Genomic DNA, 23,890 nt, shown 5'->3' on the forward strand with positions numbered 1-23,890 from the left:
ATTCGGTTTATATAATGTGCTATGTATTGTAATTACCTTATAACTACGCACAAGCATTTCACTCCATTATAGGATTTTGTTTGCAAATGGCTTCCAGTTTAGGACTACAAGTTCCAGAATTCAATGGAGGTGGACGAGGTACTGACACCTGAGACAGCAGACATCGACAATGCTATGTATAGGTACACAAATATGTAGCTAGCGTGGTAGGCTTTGTCAGTGCTTGTTATTTTGCACTTGCATCTTTTGGCTGTAGATGTCAAATGTCTGTTGTGACATTGTCTTTACTTAAAATGGACTTTAGGTTAGCCATTGCCTACTGCAGGTTTTATTTCTTGTCAATTTCATTTTCTTGCTTTTGTTCATTGGGCAGGCTTTAAGTCTCCTTATTCCTCTCTTGTGAGGGAGGTAAATCTGGTCTTGTCTGTTTCCGTTTTGCACCAACCACAACCAATTCATCCCTTTAGCCTTCCTTTACCTACATAAACCAAAGAGGCTTGCAAAAGCGAGCAGTGAACTAGCCAATTGGAGAAAGCTTTTGCAAACACAGTGTTATGTTAAACAATGATTTATAGAGCGCTCAGCTACTCAATAGTGTCCTGGTGCTGTGACAGAAAAGCTATATGCAAGAACAGTGTACCCAGAACTAAGACTGAGCGGAAGCAGATTAACTTAGCTGTTGAAACATCCACGTTTTTAATTGTTTTCTAAACTCCAAGAGGGAGGTAGATTGTCTCAAAGAGAGAGGCAACGTATTCCAAGCACGAGCTACTTGTACCTGGAAGGACCGTCCTCCGCAACATGCTCTAAAGAACCTTGGAGTTCAGATCAAATGTTGATGTGCTGATCCGAGCGATCTGCGTGGGATGTAGTAAATAATTCTTTTACGCAAATAGTGAGCCCCAAGCGCATGCAAAGCTTCAAAAGCACGGGTTAGAGCTTTAAAGAGAATCCTGCACCTGACCGGGAGCCAGTGTAGATTCCTCAAATGAGGAGAAATCCGTCCTCTGGCTCCTAGCTTCAGGACCGCTCTGGCCGCAGAATTCTGCACAACCTGCAGTCTATTCAGTAAGCCCTCGGGTATGCCAAGATACAAAACATTCACATATCCCAAACAAGAGGTAATAAGGGCCTGCACCACCATCTTTCTATATATCGTTGGCAAGAGATAGAGAAATTTCCGAATCCTTTTCAGCAAGCCAAAACAAGTACCCGTCACCGCTTGGACTTGTGTTTTCATAGATAGCCTGTCATCCATTTTCACCCCCTGATTTTTGACCACATTGACAGTCATCGAAGGTGGCGACATTTCGCCAGGCCACCAATGTTTCCAAGAGTCCAGCGGAGGGGTGCCACAGAAGATGATCTCTGATTTCATTTAAGTTGGTGCGATTGAAACCAGAGAAATACTTCAGTCAGGCAGTCTCTGATCTTCTGACCTCTAAAAAATCAGCACCCTTCCCACAGGTGAACAACAACTGGGTGTCGTCTGCATAAGATAAAATCTTTCTATCCCCTGCCTCTGCCAACTTTGCAAGGGGGAACATGTACAGATTAAATAATACAGGGCTCAAAATAGAGCCTTGGGGTAACCCCACGTTAAGGGGTGGGATCCTAGCTGAAAAAGGTGGCGACCAAATCTCCTGTTCTCTGTCCTTTTAAAAATGTAATGTAAAGAAGTTTTTCTATAGCGCATTCTATCACTCCCTGGAGTATTTTGGAGCTTGATACCAACCCAGAATGGAAAAGGTGGTTAGCTGAAGCAATTCCCAAGAGATTACATCCTTTACACTAAGGCTCTACAGGCAGCATCGGTAAGCGTGAAAACCCAGGTCTTAAGGGCTTTCCTAAAAAGGGATTCTGATGAAATTTGCCGGAGCGGAGGTGGCAGTTTATTCCATGCTCTAGAACCCAGAACAGCAAGGGATTTTCCACCTTTGGTGGCAAATCTGAATTTTGGGACAATTAAAAATTCTGGTTGGAGGATCTTAGACTCCGAATGGGGAGATGGCGTTTGAAATTTTTAGAGAGGTACCTAGGTCCTTGTGAGTGATAAGCTCTAAAAGTGATAACCAAAATTTTAAATAAGATGCGTTTATGGATTGGAAGCCAATGAAGGGCGTTTAGTGCAGCAGAAGCGGATGATTTCCTGGGCCAACCAAGAACCAGGCGAGCGGTGGCATGCTGGACAATCTGCAGCCTGTGGAGCACGGCTTTATTTGCTCCCGCATACAGGCTATTGCAGTAGTCCAGTCTTGATGTTATGAGTGCCACCGCTACCGTTTTCCTTGTTGATAGTGGGAGGAGGTCAAAGAATTTCCTGAGCATTCGGATGATGTAGAAGTATGTGCTGGCCACATCAGTTGCTTGTTGCTTAAGTGACAGTGAGTCATCAAACTAATACCTAAGTTACGGGCAGAAGAGATGGTGTTAGGGGGAGCTTCAGCATCTTCAGGCCACCATTGCTTAGGGGAAAACAGATTATGGGGGCCAAACGGTAAGATTTCCGTTTTCCCAGAGTTGCATTTTAAATGGTTGGTCTTCATCCACTCAAATGTGGCAGTCAGGCATTTTTTAAGGTTTTCCTCCGCTCCGGGCAGCTCCCTGTCGAGTACCAGGATAAGCTGTGTGTTATCAGCATAAAATATTGTGCTAATCTGATAAGAAGAGATAAGCTCGATCAGGGGTACCATAAAAAGATTGAAAAGTACAGGGCTCGAGCTAGAGCCCTGAGGTACCCCTGTGCTGATGGATTTTTCTTCGAAGATGAATTCGCCCAACACCGTGATTTGCCGTCTTTGGCTAAGGAAGTGTTTAAACTAGTCCAACACTACTCCTCCTATCCCTGAACTGAGTAAACGGTCGATCAAGATTGCGTGTGAGACCGTATCGAAGGCCGCCGATAGATCGAGTAAAATCAGGACGGCCTCCTTCCCTGGTCCATAGCGGTACGCAGGGTCTCAGCAGGGAACAGGAGGGCGGATTCGGTCGAATGCTTGGACCTAAAGCCTGATTGGTTGGTGTGCAATATGTTGTTGTCTTCCAGGAATGTCGTGAGTTGTCTATTGACAAAAGATTCGGTCAATTTAAACAACACTGGCAGCAGTGAGATAGGACGCAGGTTGGAGAGAATCGTGGGGTCAGATAAAGGTTTTTTCTGGAGGGGTTTAACGGCGGCTAATTTCCAGTCTCGTGGAATCTCCGCCGTGACGAGTTAATAATACTATTAACAGTAGGATTTACCTCATTGGCCAAGGCTCTTAGAAACATGGGAGGACAAGGGTCGAAGGGTGATCCTGATTTGCTAGACATAATGGCCTGATGTGACTTCTCTAAAGAAATGGGTAGAAAGACATTAAAATGGGGAATATTGAGATCATTCTCTCTATTTGATTCCGTTAAAAGGAGGCAAACCATTTCAGCACCGTGCCACCAAAACCACAGTGCTGCAATCTCTGCAACAGGCGATCATGGGGCACGGTGTCGAACACTGCCAAAAGATCTAAAAAATTCAAGACCGCTTTTCCTCCCTTATCAAGGTTTTCTTTGATGGTCTCAGAGACCTCAAGTAGAGCTGTCTCCGTGCTGAAATTAGATCGAACCCCTGATTGACTAGCATGGAGTAGGTCATTAGTTTCAGCATAGTTGGAGACTACCGAATGTACATGCTTTTCCAACATTTTAGCAAAGAATGGGAGAAGGGAGATAGGTCTATAGTTGGAGAGTATAGTCTGATCTGCGGAGGGTTTCTTCGAGTTCAAGCTCAGTGGAGCTCGCAATTACACATGCACAATGTAAAGTGTCATTCTGTCACATAGCCGTGCTGTTTCTTGTAATTGGACTTTTTTACTGCTGCATGCCAGTGTCTGTAATCTGCTTTTGGTGGTTTAACTAAATAATGCAACTTACTAAACTTACAATGCAAAAACGTTCGACTGCGCTCATCTAAAACAATTATTTTACCGAGTACAAAACAATTAAATGTCAAAAGACTACTTTTAAATTAACACGCTTTTAGGCTACAATTCTAATGCGCTCTGTAGTTTGCTACGAAGCCCTTTCTTTGCACCTTGAATTATAAATATTCTAACTATTGCCAGCTACAATTATTATTCCATATACTGTCTTTCATTTATCATGCTTACTTATTTGGTGGCATGCTTCAACTGCGATCATTATTAAAAAATATTTTTAAAAGTGCGTTTAAATTAAAAGTCAGTTGCCTTTAAATTAACATGCTTAATTAATAACGTTAACATTACGAATATTTATGTGTAACAAAAAAACAGAAAAGCAAGCTGAACGTAAAACTGCTAGCTGCTTGTGGACACACACTTACGCACTGAGCATGCGTCCTGTGAACTTTGCCTGGGAGATGGGCGGGGGATAGAGCACGTGGCAGGATGTGATTTTTTGTGAGCTGACGGAGCTTGCGTTTTGCAAAGTATGTCAAGGAGCAGAACTTGCAGACGCTTTTACAGAAGTTTAGTGACTGGTAAGTGGAGCATGCTCTATGTATGGATCGCGTGCTATGCTGTATGTGTGAAGCGTTTGTTATGCTGTATATGTAAAGTATGTGATATGCTGTATGTGTGAAACGCGAAACATGCTGTTTGTGTGAAGCGCATGGAATGCTGTATGTGTTAAGTGCATCGTGACGTTTTAAAGAAGTTGTAAATACTAAAACGCAGCGAACAGCAGTGCGAATGTTTATACGTAGGTTATTTGTGTTGTGTTTGCACATTGTACGAAGCTTACTTAAAATGGCGGCTTTAAGTTAAGTTGCGCGTGAATGTTGGCGTATGAAGTTAACAATAAAAGTACGAAAAACAGTAATTTTAGGAACAAAGGCAATTTTTTGTTGTTGTTGCGTACTTGTAACACAAACGAAGGAAATTTTGAAATGCGAAAATGACTTTCTTGCGTGTGTTGTTGACTTTTAATGGAAATGTAGCTTTTAAAATAATTCTTCTTAATTAGCGCACTTAAGATATGTTAGCAAATAATTAAGCGTGTTAATTTAAAAGCAGCCTTGTAACGTTTAAAAGCAGCCTTGTAACGTTTAATTTACATGTATTCTGTAAAATAGTTATTAGTCACGAGTGCAATGAAGGCATGGTAGCAAAAAAATAAACGTAAAATAAAAGGCAACGGTTTTATTTTTAATGTTAACGTAGTTTGTGAAATATTTTGTGTTGATAAGCGCAGTTGAAGCATGTCAGCAAATAAGCAAGCATACTAAATTAAACGTAACATTTGTAATCATTATTGTAGCTAGCCATAGTCCGCATAAATGTGTATGCGAATGAAGTTAGCAATAAAAGTCTAAAAAGCAGCATTTTTTGGAACAAACGCGTTTTTTTGTGGTTGTTGCGTACTTGTAACATAAGGGAAGGAAATTTACAAATACGAAAACAAAACGTTCCAGCGTTTGTTGTTAACCTTTAGTGCAAACGTAGCTTTGAAAATAATTATTCTTGATTAGCGCACTCGACGTATGTTAGCAAATAATTAAGCATGTTAATTTAAAGGCAGCCCTGTAACGCTTAATTTAAATGTACTTTGTAAAATACTTATTAGTGACGAATGCAATAAAGGCATGCTAGTAAAAAAGTAAGCGTGAAATAAAAGGCAACCTTTTGACTTTTAATAAAACGTAGTCTGTGAAATATTTTGTGTTGATGATAGCAGTTGAAGCATGTCAATAAATAAGCTAGCGTATGAAATTAAAAGTACCGTTGGTAATAATTTTTGTAGCTAGATATAGTAAGCGTTCTTATAATTTAAGGCACAAAGAAAGGACTTACTAGTAAATTACAGAATGCATTAGTATTGTAGCCTAAAAGTTTGTTAATTTAAAGGCAGCCGGCCGACATGTTATTTAATTGTGCTTCTTAAAATAATTGTTATTGATCACAACAGGGGCCTGTTGGCAATAAGAAAGCGTATTAATTGAAAGTAAACTCTTACTTTTAATGTAAACTTAATTAATTGCGCTTCATAAAACAATTGTTTCTGATCGCAATTGGGGCATGTTGACAAATAAGCAAGCGTGCTAAATGAAAGGCAGCTTTTAGACCAGGGGTCTCCAACCTTTTCTGTAGTGAGAGCTACTTCTGCTCAAGGAAAGTCTTCCGGAGCTACTGGTACATTTTATAACTGTAAATTAGTGACTACACTATGATCACCCAAACAGGATTATCAGTAATTACCACCCAAGTATTCCAGGTGCTGTATTACATAATGTGCCCCGGGGGCGCAAGGGGAATTTGCACCTGCTATGCACGCCCCTGGGAAACTTTGGTGCACTTAAAGAGCCAGTGCTATCAACAGAGGGTGTTCCCTCATTTGCATATGGGCATGTCCTATGCAAATGAGGGAATTCCTTTGACTCTGCGCCAGCGCCATATTACAGACATGGGCGCAGAGACAACGAAGCCTTCAGAAGGTGCACTGAGAGTGCGCCATTTGAAAGTGGGCGTACTGTCAGTGCGTCCCCTGAGAGAAGCCCTCGGCAGGGAGTCACGGGGGTCCCATGGACCCCTCCAGACATCCTCTTGCAGGGGGGTGCAGTCGAACAGACACTGACTGCACACGCCTACAAGGGGATCTCTCATCCCCTTTGAAAGTGCAGGCGGATTCTCTGCGTTTTCACTTGAATGCACTGTCCCCAGGGCAGCGCATTCACCATAACGGGGAGCATTGGCATTGTTTGCGCCAGGTGCACCTTTTCAAAGGTGCGGCGGGCGCAAACAATGCAAATACGTAATACGCCACCCTGGTGCGGTTACTAGCAGAAATCCCAGGAAAATGTTTATCAATATAAAATGCCTCCATCTGACTTATGAAGTAACATTCAAATCTTGACATGCCCTACCGCATAAAGTATATAAGTACAGCAGTAGGTCTGGTCTCTCCAGCTCAGCTTGAATTATCATTCATCAGTTTCTGAAATTGAATTTTTTTTGTATCAAATACCACTTTCCACTGTGGGCAAACAAACTCAGTTTCCCTGCAGAAAACCTGTTTTTGAAAACAAAAACTGCCTTTAAATTAAATATCAGTTTTCAGATTTTAGGAAATGCACTGTTCCAAAACATCCGCTTATCATTTTCATCAAGTACTCCCATGTACAAATGCCTCATAAGGACAGACTTCTTTGAATACCCAGGTATTGCAGTCTTATGCTTGTTTTATAACAATAATGCCACACTATTATACTAGGACCCCAGTTGTGCCAAGGCTGGAACCCATAAGGGTCAGGGCAGAAACATATATCAGTCATGACCATTGCTATGCCAAGAATAGGTAAATGTACGCCAGTCATGTTAGAGATAACAACCTTATGATGGGGTCTAGCATACACATTTGGCGGTCCTTGACACCTGGTGTAGCTTTCAGGAACCAATAGTGTTTATTATGGGTGCACATAAATGCTGATGAGTCTTCATTTTCTCTGGTCTGGATCATGCCCTGTTCTCCTCAGGTCTTGAGCTGATCATGCACCCACTGACACATTTTCACTCGGACTCCTGCAGTCCCACACTTTGGTGGCTCAGCACTCTTTACTGCTCAGGCCTCTGCTGCCATACCTATTTTATGGTCCACTGTTCACACATATGTTGTGACTGATAAAGCAAGGATACAAGATATTCAATCTCCTTGTGGCTTAGTTATATTGAGATTGGATACAGACTGTCAAGTGGCCCTATTGGCCGATACCGTGTGTGTTTAGTATGAGTTACTGACATAGGTTTGGCTGGCTGTCACTCTAAGGGTCTTGAGAGGAACAGTGCTGCCTTCTTTAATAGGCGCCTATTCTCTGAATTTCATCCTGGGCTTGACTTCACCTCTGAGAGCTACTTTGAAGGTACTGGCGAGCTACCAGTAGCTCCCGAGCTAGTTAGCGTAGTTATTATTTGAAATAAAAAGAAAGGGCATACTAGCGAACTATAGAGTGCATTGCGATTGTAGCCTGAAAGCGTATTAATTTAAAGGCAAACGCCCGACATTTTATTTAATTGTGCTTGTTAAAATAATTGTTCCTGATGGTTGCAATCGGGGCATGTTAAATAAGTAAGCGTATTAATAGTAAGGCTAGTCTCCGACTTTTAATCTATAAGTATTTTTTTAAATATTTTTATACTGTGCACAGTTAGGGTATGTTAGCAAATATGTAAGCGTGTTAATTGTAGCTAGCTATACTTAACGTAGTTATTATTTGTGGTACAATGAAATAGCTTTTTTAGCAAACTATAGAGTGCTTTGGGATTGTAGCCTGAAAAAGTGTTAATTTAAAAGCATCCGCCCGACATTTTACTTAATTGTGCTTTGTTAAATAATTATTCCTGATAATCGCAATTGGGGCATGTTGGCAATAAGTAAGCGTATTAATTAAAAGGCAACTGTCCTACTTTTAATTTAAACGTAGTTAAATATGCGTGCTAAAATAAGTGTTTCTGATGATCGCAATTAGAGCATGTTGGCATAAGCAAGCGTGCTAAATGAAAGGCAGCCTTCAGAGTAATGATTGTAGCAAACTATACTTAGCGTAGTTATTATTTGTGGTACTACGAAAGGGGTTTTCAGCAAACTACAGACTGCATAGGAATTATATTTTAAAAGCGTGTTAATTTAAAGGCAGCCGCCCTATATTTTATTGAAATGTACTTTGTAAAATAATTGTTTGTTAAAAGCATAATTGGGATATGCCAGCAAATAAGTAAGCGTGCTAATTTAAAGGCAACTCTGCCACTATTAATTTAAACGTTGTCTTTAAATATTTTTTATAATGACTGTAGCTGAAGCATGTCAATAAATAAAGAAGCGTGCTTAATGAAAGGCAGCCTTCGAAAAACAAAGTGCTTTCTAGCAAACTAGAAAGTGCATTAAGATAGTTTAAAATGCATACTATTTCATATGTTCGTTACTTTAAATACAAATGAATTACATTGCAAATACAATAATTTCAACGTATTTTCAAAAATATTTTGTTTTAATTTGCGCAGTGACACTAATGTATTTTACCATAATTATTGCAATAGACTGCAAACAAAAGAAGACTGTCGCAAAAAAAAGCTAATGAATTACAAATGTAATGCATGTTTAAAAAACAATAAATACAAATTTTCTGTTTGTACTTGCGTTGTAGTTGCCAAAGTTAATTACTGAGCACTATTTGTTTGTTGATTGCTCCAGTAAACGCTGTTGTGAAGTATCTGACCGCAATGCACGCTGTAGAAAATGCAGCAAATGATTATTTTTTTTTGTAAACATATCGCAAAGTGTAAATAATAAACGTGTAGAAAATTAGTGTAAAGAAACTTACCTATTGCAAATAAAGCAACGGAAAAATAGAACCTTCAGCAGCGTGTAGCAAAAGCAGGAGAAATCACTGTAAAATACAAGGCAAAAGCTCGTTCCTGATGAGGTCAAGTAGCGTTGTGTTTAGCATGGGAACAAGCTTTCTGTTTAAGTACGTTTTTTTTGCCATCAGACAGGAAGGTTTTAGGGCAATAAAATGCAAGAGGCGCAAGGGGAAGAAATGCATAGGGTTAGTGTGAAAATGGCCAAGTGTGAAAGGAACTTGTCTGCTAAGTGTCAATGGAAACGAAAGGACAAAGGTGAACTATAGCATGGAAGCAGTTTCGTTTCGTAAAAGCGATTTAGTTACTGAGAAATGTAGACACGTTTCTGTAAAATCGAAACAAAACGTTTTTTTGGTTATGTTTGTGTCATGTTCATTGTTTGAAAAGGCAAAGATGTGATACTTGCATGATGGCACTTTTCGCACAACACTGATTTTCATAACGCCACATTTTGCTAAGCAGACGTAGAAACATTTCCTAAAAATCTGCAAAATGTATACACAAACCAGCATGCATACACGAGCACACACACACGCACTTACATTCACTTGCTGGAGCTTAAAAAACACGCATGCACACAAACACATGTATACACACGCAGTCACACGCACTCCTTGAAGCGTTAAGGCATGTTGTCCGTTCAGTCTGTATTCTTTATTTTAGTTCTATTGCTTTTGTTATGTTACGTACTATAATGTTCAAATTTTATTATGTAGCACAATGACTCTTTACAGTCGTACAAAATAAAAAGCACCACACTTTTTTGCATGAGGCCACATTTGCATCCCAGACGTGGCGGCGGCAAGTTAGCTTTAGAAGTATCTCTGCCACTTTTAGCACAGCTCTTACATAATAAAGGAGCCACCAAATCAGCATGTGACATCTGATAGTGGCTAACTTATAGAAGATCAGTCTTCAGCAGCTATTCGACATCACAGTGTTTTAAAGCATCCTGCAGACTTCCCCACTCTCGAGTAACTGGCTTCAAACGACACCACCTTTTTAAAAGACAACCAATGTCTACCTTTGCATGGCGCCGGCTTCAGAATACAATACACAAACTAAAACTTCTCAGACAGGTAGTGGCAAAGTGCTTTCCATTTGCATGGCGCCAACTGGGTATGGCATACCTTTTCAGCAGCACTTTGACATCACGCTGTTTAAAGCGTTTGCCTGAGCATATTCGGCCGTGTTAATTAAAAGCCACAAACGCACTCACGCTCCCTAAAAATGCTGACTTAATATAAGGCGTACGTGAATATCAAAAACTTATCACACATACCATATTTCAAACATTGGCTAAGCATAATAGGGCGTGCTAATTAACAATTACAAACGCGTTTTAAGTTAGTAAATCAAAATTTATTTGCGACTGTCCACTTTTTTGTTATCGACATTTAATTTAAACGTAGCAGTGAAAGCATGTCAGCAAATAAGTGATCAGAATGTTTGGAAATAATGATTGCAAGCCAGCTTTAAAAATAATGCTCACAGCGAGCGTGTTAATTGAAAGACAGCCTTGGAGAAACGAAACTGATGCCGACTTCGTTTACGACTGTTATCAACCTTTAATTTAAACGTAGCTTTTCAGTGAAAGCATGTCAGCAAATAAGTAATCGTGTTAATTGAAAGGCAGCTTTGGAAATAATGATTCAAAGCTAGCTTTGTAAATAATGCTCACGGCGAGCGTGTTAATTGAAAGGCAGCCTTGGAAAAATGAAACTGATGAAAGCAAAACTGACACCTCCCACGCGGCAAAACTGACTATGAAAAAGCACGCGTCTGACTAGTGTCTACATTCCCAGAAACGGCTGACAATAGTTGTCGAGCAGACAGCAATCAATGCTTCGCATTGAATGCAGGTCAAGCTCGACCTAAAAAGGAACTTTATTTTGCTCGCCGCCGCCGTTACTCATTACTTCATTTGTCCATAATCACAACACAGTGCAAGGGTGTTGCCAGTTCCTGGAAACACAGAAAGGCAAGGAGCACTGCTGCGATTTGATCAAAGAAGGATAACTGTTGTTTCTATTATCCTCTTGCAGAAAACAGTGCTCTGTTCGGGCTTGATTCTGCCAGTGTCTGCTGATCAGTGCTGTGATTGCTGCTCCGGGCTCCAGCAACCACCGGGATCCGTGATTGTCCCAAGCAAATGGGAGCCAATCATGCTCATTTTAAAATATGGCTGCGGCGGTGCAAGCACTGCCAATTCCCGCAGTTAGACTCATGATCTGCCTGCGCAGCCACCCCGCTTGAGCCACAGGTGACAGAACAATTTAGCATACGTACTGCCGGGTCTTAAGACTCAGGCTGCGACTGTGGCACCGCGCCCGGCAGGAATGCGCTCCGGCTTTCACAAAAGAATACATTGTAGCAGCCTCACTGCTGTGCTCTGTGCTTCTGGCAGCTCGCGCCGGGGCCGGCAAGTGAAGTCTGTGGGAGCAGCCCTGGCGCAGGCCAGGCACGCACGCAAGCTAGCAGCCTGGAGTCTCCAGTAATCTACTAGTTTAGCGCTTTTTGTGACCGCAGAGAGTGGCATCAAATGCGTGACAATGCATTTCAGTGCGGTGATGCGGAGCACCACACTGAAATGTGATAGTCACACCTGATGCGTGATACTTGACAGGACTGAAGACTTGCGAAGCATGGAACTGCAGATTAAACGACTTTCCTCTAACATCTGTACAGCGCTTGACACGTAATGTGCACCATAAAACTCACTGCCTCTAGACGCTTGGGGCCCCTGAGAGCATAGGATGCAGGAGCGACAAACAAGATGCGCCTTAACCTCCAACGCAACAACTCTCAGACAGAAGCAATGTGTGCGTAAAACGCCTTAAAGCCCAGGGCTCTCACTCGCCTTTCCATGCTTTGTGTGTGGCTGCTCCCACTACATAATTAAGGTTAGAGGCACTCGCCCACATTAGTACTGTGAAAATGCACATTAGTATCCAACCTGCACGTCTATATATCGCACCAGATGTCTGCGCCGATTCCTGCTATCCATCTGCAGCACTCGGAGAAACAAGTTGGAAACTACCATGCGCAAAAGCAGCATTGCAGCCGGTGTCCCTTTTTCAGCACACTAGGGCAGGGGGAAAGGCAAGAAAATGATTGATCAATATTCGGAAACTTATTCTCGTCAGGATGCAGCAAGGTTAATCAGAAGAGATTTCCATGAGTGTGAACGCTGAAATGAGTGCGAAGCCTGGGAGTGGGAGCGTGAGATGGAGCGAGCGTGTTTTATGTCTCCGGGTGTGCTGGGTGTACGGTGGGCCGAGTATGCACGGTATGCTCAGCAGCTGCGGCACTGGTGGTGTACACCGACGCTGGGTGGCGGTATGGGAGATGACGGTGAGGACGACATAGAAGTGCATCGCGGAGTGTAGTGCAATGAACAAAAGAAAAAATAATTATGAGAGGCATATGCTTACCGTCATGGTGGCAGAGAAAAAAAAGTGCGGCAAGCTTATAATATACCTACTCTGTCACGCCGCGGGTAAGAGATCCAATCCCGCTGAGCGCGGCTAAAAGGAGACAGGATGGCAACAAGCAGCGATTCCATGCCTTTAATGCAATCATTGCACTGCTTTCGGCATAATTTGTGACGCCAAACGACGCGCACAAATCAAAGCTGAAGGCGGAGCTAGAACTAGGCTTCTGGAATCGTATCAATTCCAAGAAGCCTCGTAAGACGAGAGCAGTGCATGCGCCGCTTACGTCACGAGAACAAAAAACTGGGGGGCAGAAGAAGGGGGAGGTTCTAGAAAGACTGGGGCTGACAGTTGCCCACTTCACTCCAGGGGATGTGTTCGTTCAGCCCAATCAAATGAGTGGCCAAACAGAAGATCCAGTTGTGTTCCTTCCTGAATAAGGACTGTTTGTTCACATGAGGGAGTGCTTCTAGAATTGTTCACCGCACCTCCTCAGGGGTATGGTTTGGGCTCTGATAGTGGGCACTCATTCTAGTCGTGGTTTTCTTGCAGTGGATCCCAATCGAATGTTCCATGATTTGGCTTTCAATGGTCTGCCAGCAGACCAGTGAAAGTCAGGTTCATGGAACATCGCATGGATACGTAGACCTAGGGTATTTTGTTGTTTGTTTGATAGTTTCGACCTCTTTAAATATGGCCTGTTCAAAGGTTATTTTGGTGGGAATCGTGGAGTTTTGGTGGCCTTCCCTTTGAGATAGGTGTCTAGTTCTGATGGTGTGATTATTTGATCTTTGAGGTATGCTTTTAGTTTTAACTTGCGACAATTCAGCTAACTCCAGTGATGGCTGCTATTTGACCCCAGCGGGGGTGGGGCGGGGGGTCGCAGGGGAGAGATACACCAAGGATGCGCAAGGTAATAAAGGTACACGTCCGATAGACCCAGGCAACCATCAAAAGGGGACTTGTGCAGCGTCTGAAAGGTTACTGTGTGTCTTCCCCCAGCCCACACAAAATTATTGACCTTAGCTGTCATTATGTAAACTTAAAAGAATAAAAAAATAAATAAATATATATAATTGCAGACAGGCTGATATTGAAATGATTTGAAAGATTCCTTTTTTTTAGCATTCACAGGAAAACTCCTGAAATCAAAATCAAAGGCAGAATGTCATGCCAAAGTCACAAGTGAAAATTAAATGAATCCGATTAAGGTCCTTGCTACTCGAGCTGGATGATTTGTATAGAGCAGGGCGGACATTGGGAATGGTAATCAAGCATTGGCATCGCCAATAGCGCCTTTCGGACCTTCTAAGTGTTTAGCCAGCGATATTGGCAATGTGTTTAAGGTATGTTGTAGAGCAATGCAGCTGCTGTGTTTAGAACTGTAAAGTTTGTGTGCAAGTTGTGCATGGTGTAATGACTCCAGGGCACTGGCATGGTGTGGAATGTAGTGGTGAGTTGTGATATGATGTGCGTTGGTGGAATGTGTGTGTATATATCATAATGGACTTTGAGATTACAATGCGGAGTACCTCACATATTTCTTTATTTAATGATCGATCTTGAGAAATGAAATCTACTGAGAAAATAAAAATTATTGTGATCTGTCAGGCTGGACACGAGGTAGCAAGGAATAAAATTAAAAGGCAGTCTGGCACCATATAAGGTACTGAGCATCTCTGGGCCCCATCTTTCCCCCCCAAATGTTGTATTATTATTTGAACATTTGTGTTGCGTACTGCTTTTCCCTAGTGATTTTGCAGCATGGTAACTCATATGAATGGGTTCGCTCTGCAAGCAGGCTATAACATTCTATAACAAAGTTGAAATTAATAAATTACGTTTTTTTAATTAAATTTCATAACTAATTTGGAAAGAACATTAATACTCTACAAAACATAGTATGATTCCATTCAATGCATTTTTATTGAAGAGCTGAGTTATTTTTATTGTGTTACGATTATTTAAGCTCCTTTAACAGATATGTTTCAGTAACTTTGTGATGTTTTCCTTTAGAATATTTTGCAGTGGCCATAGTCCTGACTTGAAATGTCCCACAGGGCCACGCATACGTCTGCTCCCTAACAAGATCGTGGAGACCTAATAACCCAGAGAAGGCGCCCGTCCACAGGAATGGTATTCACCAAAAGTAGATACCCCACACAAAATGGAATCTATTCACAACAGGAAACACACCAGTGGAGAAAGCCCGCAATCTTTCCTTCTCGTTGTTCTCCCCGTGGCCCAGGCACAGATTTGTTTAATGTACTGTCACATCACGTGGGCCTATCCTAGTATAACACGGACTGAAGTATGTGGCACTGCCGGAAGTGGAAATCCGAGAACCCATGCATTTCCTTGCAGCGCTGCTGAAAGCCCTTTACAAAGCCTGACTATCACCTATCTGCTGCTTATTGCTATATTTGGGTGTTACACTGGTACTATTGAGGTGAATCCAAAGCTCAGACAGTGTTAGCATGTTTACAAAATAGCAAAATAATGAAGTAATACCGTCACAAAATGTGCGGCATTGTGCCTCGTAATTGGCCTTTTCTTACCACATAATTTACTCAACCCTCCTGCATTTTATACCCTCCCCTGCCACATAATTCTGGTGGTCCCGATTATTACACTCTAACACAGTAGGAACGTATTCACCTTTTATTTTTTATTTTTTTTAAATCAGGTTGTACTTCAGAAGTGCAATCACATGCATATTCAATAATTCAGCTGTTGCTATGCAATTAGTCTTTTCAATACTGGCCACAGAGAAAAGCAGTTCGTAGCAGACTGCTGCAATGCAGGCGACAGCAAATAGATCAGAGTGGAATATGTATGTTGTCAAACTGTCCTACTCCGCTCCCTCTAGCAGTGTTAAGCAGCATCTTGCACTTCGACAGTGAAAGTGTAAGATTCTGCTTAAGGCTGATGGAGAGACCGGAGATAGTGGCTTGCGCTCCTGTTTGATTAATTACATGAAGAGCCACATGGAGCCTACAGATTGCTGCTTTTTACCAACTTCCACGTACCTTGCTGGCCATGGTATACAAAGTGGTAATGCTCCGGAAGTGGAAGCATAGTGTGCCATGGTATACACATAATGCTCCGGCAGTAAAAGCGTAGTGTGCCATGGTATGCACACCGATAATGCTCCGGAAGAGGAAGTGCTGTGTCCATGGTATACACATGGGTAATGCTGCCTCAGTAAAAGCAGAGTGTCTTTGTATACACACCGGTTATGCTCCGGAAGTGGAAGCCTAGTGTGCCATGGTATACACACGGGTAATGCTCCGGAAGTGGAAGCGTAGTGTGCCATGGTATACACACCGCTAATGCCCTGGAAGTGGAAGCATAGTGTCCATGGTATACACACCGGTAATGCTCTGGAAGTGCGGCGGTCTGCTAAGCTGACATGACTATATGTCTGCCTTGCTGTTGTGCGCTACCTTTTTAGACAATGACTTTTAATTAAATAACATGCTTGCAATCAAATAAACCATTGGGAGATAGCGTGACAAATTAAAAAGTGCGAGAAACAAATAAAGGAGTGAACATGAAAAAGAACCACAGACCAGTGTGGAAGACAAGCACGTGCAGCAGCGAAAGTGAAAGCGATCTTTAATTTGTAACCTGATCCACAACAAGGGAGGAATGCAGCTGGGAGCCTGCGCGCCGATGCTCGCTCCCGACAGGAGGAGGCCGTGGGAGTGAACATTTTAGAGACACTTTGGGACATGCACCCGCCTTTGGACAATTGCGTGCTTTCACTTTTTGAAAGCCACACGCAAAGGCCAATAGAATGTGTGGAAGTTGAAAAACCACACTGAAACGTTTCGAGGAAGTCTGGAGTGATTCCAAGAGGCCTCCCCATAGAGCAGCGCATGCGCACTGCGCTAGGCTCGACCTAAAAAGTATACTAGCAATACGGTTCTTTAAATAAATTGTTAATACGGGTTGGATGCACTTGCTTGCTCCAAACACAGCACTTGGGTAAAACCTTTGATAAACTTGGTTTGTCTTTTTGCCACAACACTGTGTGACTGACTGAAGGGTAAGTGCATTCAGGTGGTTTTTACTGATCTGGATTTGAAACTCCTCTTAAAGTACCTATCTGGTCCTGAGTAAAAGTCTTTGGTAGGCAAGATTGCTTTAATTTAACATGTCTTAGAGAGATGTGCACTTCTAATTTGTTTGTGGTAGTCCATGCATCCTGAATGTAAATGGTATTGTGTTAACCTTGTTGACTATCTAGCTTTTATCTTCTCTAATGAGACTCAAATAGATACATATCTGTCTTGAATTCATGAATGTTTTACTCGTGTACAAATACAAGATAGTCCAGTTTATTAAAAAGATTATTTTGGATTTTGTTGCCCCCAGCTGCATGGGGAGAAAAAAACATTTTCACTCCTTAAGTGTTGACTTGATTATGTGTACTCTAATCTTGCGTGTGCAGTATGATAAATGTTGCTTCTTGTTTTCAGTTTAATGTTGGATGGAGTTGCTGGCATAGTGCTACCCAACCTGGATTCCATGTCTTTTCTTGTAAGTGTATATGATTTTTATTTGACTTCACTTCAGCCCCCATCTAATCTGCCTCACCCACTGTTTGTTTTCTGACTCCACCTACATCCATGATAGCATTTCTTATACTCTGTTCTCCCTTCACTTAATTAGTCTTTATTTCTATAACCCCTACAGGTCCTTATGTATCCTGTATTGGAGTTGTTTTGACACTAGCAGTTTATTTCTACCTACTGTTTGTTTTTTATCATACTATGCATTTTCCTTATCTAAAACCGTTCAGCTATTATTTTAATAGACTTTAAAATTATATGCTCAGCATAATGTTGCAGCTACTTTCTTTACTTTTTGACTTGTTTATTTTAAATACTAGTTTTAATAAAAGTAGTTAACAGCATTGACCATGTCAATAGGTTTGGCTTTGAAGCAATGGGTGTACGGTAATGTGAAGACTTACAAGTAAAAAGCATGGCAATAGATATATATTTGTGTGGAACAAATAATTGTAGAAAAATATTGGTGTAGCCTAAAAGGTAAGGTGACAGCTGCACTGTCGAGCCAGACCTAAATATCCTCATAGGATAATGACTGCCCTCCTCCTACCTGTGCAACTACCGGAGAAAAACAACCTAAATTATCTCAGACAATTCAATAGCATTACAATTTCATGTGTGCCCCTGAAAGTTAAAATTTAGATAGCTGGATAAATCAATTAAATGATCACAGCTGCATGGAGGACAGGCACTTTTTTTTTTTGGAATTGTGGAAGCACACAATTTAGGCCAGATCAAAACATGTAATCCTGTCTCCCAACGAGTGCGAGCTGCCAAAGCCATTCTCTAGTGATGCTCACAAAATGATCTGGCGACAGCTACTTCATCAAGCCAGAGCAGAAAATACACAACCACCTAAGAACATCCTAATGACCCACAGCCTAACGAAATCAACACCTTTGCTTTTGTGTAACTAACATCCCCAGGCAGGGGCCCAGCCTAGACCGGGCCTTCTTGTGCCAGCTTCAAAGAGTGAAGGTAAGTTTTTATTTTTAGGTCTAATGCCAGCTGCGGCCGGTACTGGTTGGGGCGAGTGGGACCCAGTTTTTTGTTGATTTCGATGGACGATGAAGAGAGAAAATGTAATTATTTAATTTTCCATCTGCATCGTCCGTCTAAATACTCCCCTCCCCCCCCCCCCACCATCCTCCAACCTGACCCCACTGACATACCACTCTTACCTGCATAGATGGCTGCTGTCTTATGCCAGGCTGGCAAAGGTCCGTTCACTGACCACACAAGGCTTCAGGCTGTCCCAATAACACTTGAGTTCTGTACCAAAGCTAGTGAAACATTGTATGAGTATTCAAAAATGTCAACATTATCTCTCAGTGAGATGTGCATAAGCACCCAGACTCCCACCCCCATTTGGCTTCCTGTTTTATCTACCGCAGTAAATTCTCCCCCATTAAAAAGGGCCTAAACATTAGTATGAATGTATAGTGTGCTTTAACAACCAAATCTCCATATTGAAATAGTAAATCTTTCCGATTTTACATTTTGTGGTAGTAGTTTGGAAATTCAGCAAGTGAGCTGTGCTGTTTATTACCTAACCATAAGCTGTACTTGCACGTCTTTTTACAAATCCTGTAAATGCCTTTGATGCCCTTTGAAATATACATGCAGAAAATAACTCCTTGTTTTTTCTCTCTAGCGGTGGGTGTCAGAAAAATTCATTGCAGAGGGCTTGAGAGATTTGGACCTGTTCGGAGGTAAGTAAAGTGTGTTTGAGCTTGTCAAAAGACCTAGCTTTCTTTAACATCCATCCTCTCCACACATTACACATTGAAGAACACCCTTTGTATTTTTGAGGTTATGCGGCTTGGGAGATGGCCTGTCAACTATGTTCCTGAAGCACTGCTAGCCAGGCCTGTGAATAATATGGTGTAATGGTCACAAAGGAAAGCTACATACCGGCATCCAGATCTTGTCAGTGGTTTAGTTATATTTAAATTCACCCTTTAAAATACAAAAATCAAACTTGGAGATTTGGTATTGCGCTTACAACTTTTTTTGGAGCATTAAATAAAGGATTATAAACCTAATGCTGTGTACACAACATCAGTAGTTGTAATGACCATTGCCTGTGATATTTTCCCTGTAAGAAAATGCAGTAATCAAAAACATTGATGTCAATACTGTGTTTTGGAAGTAACAGGTTACCAATAATTACAAAATATGTAAAAATTGATGTCTAAATAAGCCCAGCAGACTGTATTGACCTTGTGTGTGTTGTTGGTTTTCAACTAACTAATCCCAAATTAGGTTCAGTGGTCCTCAAAGAGTAGCATAGATCCTCTAGGTGGGTTTAGACATTTCATTCTCCTCAACAAGAATTTTGTTCCAGTAGATTTCATCAGGTATTCAAGAAACAGCCAGCTGAAGCAGTGCTGGTGGCTCCAGGACAACACTTGCACAATAGTCATATGTCACCAACATTTAAAAAGTGAATATTCCGAACCATGATCACCTAGATCATTACTGTTGTCAGTAGTTGCATTTAACAATGCATTTTGTAACATTAGCTTACTCCTATCCTTGGATCAAATAGTCATGCCCTTACCCTATAACCATATCCTTCCCTGAACCCTAATAATGTCTTACTACCCTAAAACATGCCTATCTCCGAAGTCTAGTAATCCCTTAAACCCCCCCCACACTACCTGTACCCTTACCCATACCTAAAACTCACATTACTCTACCATACCCTTTCCCATCTCTTCACCCTTAAAATCATTCCTCCCCCCCCCCCCCTAATTCCCTTATTTAATGCAATTAAAATCTATTACTTGTGCGGTAAAGGTCTGTGTTGTAAAGTTTCTGTAAACAAGGGGGGAGAGAGTTAGGACGGTATGTGTGCCCTCCTTGTCCCAAACTAATAATGTAATAAACAATTAAGACTAACCACTAATGAGTGGCTAGGTCACCCTAGCAGTGTAGGGCACCAAATGGGCTTTTAAAAGAACCCTCACACATAACCTAGTTGATGTCATGCTTCATCATTGGGTTCCCAGCTGGGTAGCTGAATGTCCACTCACGTGAGAGGGTTAAATGACAATATACCATGGAACTGTCTAAGTAGACAGTAACATCAGACCGTAACATAACATCTCTGACCATCTCTGAAAAACCACTGGCCCCTACTAACAAGTAATCCATCACAATTGGGAGGGGACGAGTTCTTCCACAACCACCACTCCCCCAGCAGCTGCAGTCTCTCTAGGCCCTCCTAATCTTGCCCTACAAGATCACGGGCATCCAGTTGGTGGCAGAATAAGCCATCATCTCCACCACTAACAGTTCATAACATCGGACAGGTGCGTTCTACAGATTATTTGAAGGGGTTACTCCCTTCCCTTCGAATCCTCCCCTTCCCCTTTGCCTCCATCTCACGACTGCAGACGGACAATCAATTATCCTTGCTCCACGAGTAAGTCACAGCTCTATTCCTGCTACTTTCTGCTTCCTAAAAAGAACAAAGGGTTTCACTCTATCTTTGATCTGAGAACCCTCAAAGGCTTCCTCAAAAAGGAGAAGTTTAAGATGCTCATGTTGGCTCTGGTATAGTCTACCCTGGACCCAGGAGACTGGCTGTTATTGTTGGACTTGCAGGACTCCTATTTTCATATTCCCGTCCTGCCTGCCCTTCGGCATTACCTGTGGTTTATGGTCCGCCATGAACCTTATCAGTTGATCTTGCTCCCCTTTGGCCTGATCAGCACCCCATGGTGATAGTGGTGGTCACAGCTCATCTGCTGAGATCAGGGTGCCAGACTTTCCCTATCTTGACGACTGGTTGCTGAAGGTGGGATCGCCCTAGGCTGTTGTCTCCTACCTCAAGACTGCAGCAAACCACCTGGATTTGCTGGGGTTCACTATTAACGTACCAAAGTCACACCTGACTCCCTCTCAGAAGCTTCCTTTCATCCAAGCTGTTTTGGACACTGCAGTTTCTGGCTTCTCCCCCCGAGCAGCGAGTTCACGATATTTAGGCTATGATACTGGTGTTTCATCCTCTTTCCTGGATTTCGGTGACAATGACTGTGTCTACTGGGCCTCATGGCCTCCTGCATCCTACTAGTAACGTATGCCAGTTGGCATATGTGTGCTCTGCAGTGGGACCTGAAATACCAGTTGGCGGAGCTTTAGTGGAATCTCTCCAACATGGTCGAGATTTTGGAGGGAACTACTAAAGACTTGCTGCTGTGGCTCACGGACCACGATTGGGTCGATGCAGAACTCTCTCCCTTCCCCAACTAGATCACAGTAGTGACAGATGCGTCACTCCTGAGTATAGCTATCTGGGAGAGGTGGAGATCAAAGGACTCTGGTCTCCATCAGAAACCGAACTCCACATGAATATGCTCGAGCTCCAAACGATCAGTCCGGCATTAAAAGCCTTTCTACCTTCCATCAAGGGAAGACTGGTCCAAGTATTAACAGACAATACCACTGCCATGTGGTACTGCAAGAAACAAGGTAGGGTGGGGTTGTGAACCCTTTGGCAAGAGGCCCTGCGCCTATGGAAATGGCTGGAACTGCAGGGCAAAGCCCTGGTGGTTCAACACCTGGCACGTTCCCTGAACGCCAGGGTGGACAAACTTGGCCATCGATGCCTAGCGGGTCACAAATGGCGTCTCCAACTGGAGGTGGCGCAAGGTCTCTTGCAATAGTGGGGAGCTCCTTGGTTTCATCTGTACTCCGCTGAGAACGCAGTGTCAGCAGTTTTGCGTGTTGGAGTTTCCAAGGCGGCTGTCACTTCATCTCGAGTGGAACTCAGACCTCCTGTATTCTTTTCTGCCCATACAAATCATGCCCAGAGTTCTCAAGAGGATCAGGAACAACAGGACCCAAGCTATGCTTGTGGCTCTGTACTGGACACTGAGAGTCTGGTATCCTGAGCTTCTCAGAATGATCATCAATCCTCCGATCAGGCTGCCTCTTCGGGAGGATCTTCTGTTGCAGCAGCAGGGGAGGGTCCTCCACCCGAACCTGTTAACTCTACGCCTTCTTGCGTGGAGATTGAGCAGCAAAGGTTGATAGCTTTCGACCTTCCTCCCTAAGTCTGTAATGCTATTTTGACAGCCAGGCGTCCCTCCATCAAGACTGTTTATGCCTGCTGGTCGAACAAATTATATTCTATTGTACAGAAAAGTCTATTGACCTCCCTTTTCTGCTTCTCTATCGGATATCCTTCTTTTTATCCTTGCTCTTGCCCAGCAGGACTCTGCTCTGGGTACTCTCAAGGATTACCTTTCTGCTCCATCTGCCTTTTTGCGGCTGTCTGACTAACCCTCTTTAAGTCCCCTATTGTGAATAGGTTCCTTAAAGGTCTTGTACATATGTTCTCACCTTCCCCTTTATTATGCCTCAGTGGGACCTTAATTTGATTTTCACATTTCTGGTGTGTGCTCCCTTCGCGCCTTTTCATAATTGTCCCCTCTGCCTGCTCACCATCAAGGCAGCCTTTCTATTGGCAATAACATCAGCCCAGAGGGTGAGCAAGGTATGGACTATTATCATCCAGGCCTCCATTCCTGTCCAGATTTCCATACATGTTGGTGCTTCGCACTAGGGTCTCTTTCATGCTGAAAGTGGTAACACCTTTTCATGTGGACAAATTCATGACCTTGCCCACTTTCTATGATCCTCCACATCCCTCAAAAGAAGAGGAGCGACTCTCAGTCTAAACCCAAAAGGAACTTTGTTCCACCTTGACCGCACAAGAGTTCCAGATGGACGGCCAACTCTTCGTGGGATATGTTGGAGTGAATAAGGGTCGGTGGTACAGAAACAAACCATTTTATGTGGGTCCTTCTCTGTATAAAGTAAAATTGCTATGCTCTGGCCAAGAAGCAGCCCCTGAGAGCTTAAGGGCTCATTCCACCAGCGTTAAAGCTGCTATAACCGCATTAACGCGTTGAGTCCAGAGTCTGGACATCTGCCAGGCAGCAACGTGGGCGTCCCTGCACACCCTTACCAAACACTGCAGCCTTGACAGTCTGGTCCGCAGGGATGGGCACTTCGCCCGTTCAGTAATGCAGAAGTTTTTAATTTAGAATTTTTCCACTGTCGGGATGGTATTGCTTGGGTATCTATTCAAAGGTAAGGTATCTTTGGCTAGATGTCTCTATCATATGAGCAAGTTACATAGCTTTGGTAACATATTATCTGGTAGATACAAGATTTAGCCGCAGATTCCTTTCAGACCCACCCATCCTCCAAGCTGTGCGGACAAGGTTCTAGGGTTAGGGCTGATCCCTTTCAGGATCCTAGTTTGAACGCACCAGTATCTGTGTGCTTCATGGTTCTGCATTTCTGGTGTGAAAAATTGTGTAAGTAACTGACCTCAGTGCGCCGAGGTGGCGCCTATATAATTGACTCAGACTTCGCTTCAGTAGCAAAATGATGCCACCTACTGGCTCGCAGGGGTACTGCTCGAAGAAAAATCTTCTGGCTCCACTCTGACTCATGTGAAATTCAAAGGTAAGGAATCTGCAGCTAGATCTTG

General features: G+C 42.6%; 1 protein-coding gene across 4 annotated transcripts in view; it reads left to right on the forward strand.

The window, feature by feature from the left end:
* STRADA (STE20 related adaptor alpha) overlaps window positions 1–23,890 on the forward strand; it is a 189,016-nt gene that overhangs the window by 10,284 nt on the left and 154,842 nt on the right. For 3 of the 4 annotated variants that reach the window (XM_086923811.1, XM_086923809.1, XM_086923807.1), the window contains exons 2-3: window positions 17,287–17,347; window positions 19,034–19,091. Coding sequence is in view for 2 of the 4 variants with exons in the window: in XM_086923807.1 (XP_086779933.1) it covers window positions 17,291–17,347; window positions 19,034–19,091 (115 nt within the window). In the remaining 2 variants the exon portion in view is untranslated. Of the gene's footprint in view, window positions 1–4,421; window positions 4,496–17,286; window positions 17,348–19,033; window positions 19,092–23,890 lie in introns of those variants that run through there. The other variant, XM_086923808.1, reaches the window with a different exon arrangement.

The sequence above is a fragment of the Lissotriton vulgaris genome, chromosome 5 (genome assembly GCF_964263255.1).
Source record: "Lissotriton vulgaris chromosome 5, aLisVul1.2, whole genome shotgun sequence".
NCBI classification, from domain to species: Eukaryota; Metazoa; Chordata; class Amphibia; order Caudata; family Salamandridae; genus Lissotriton; species Lissotriton vulgaris.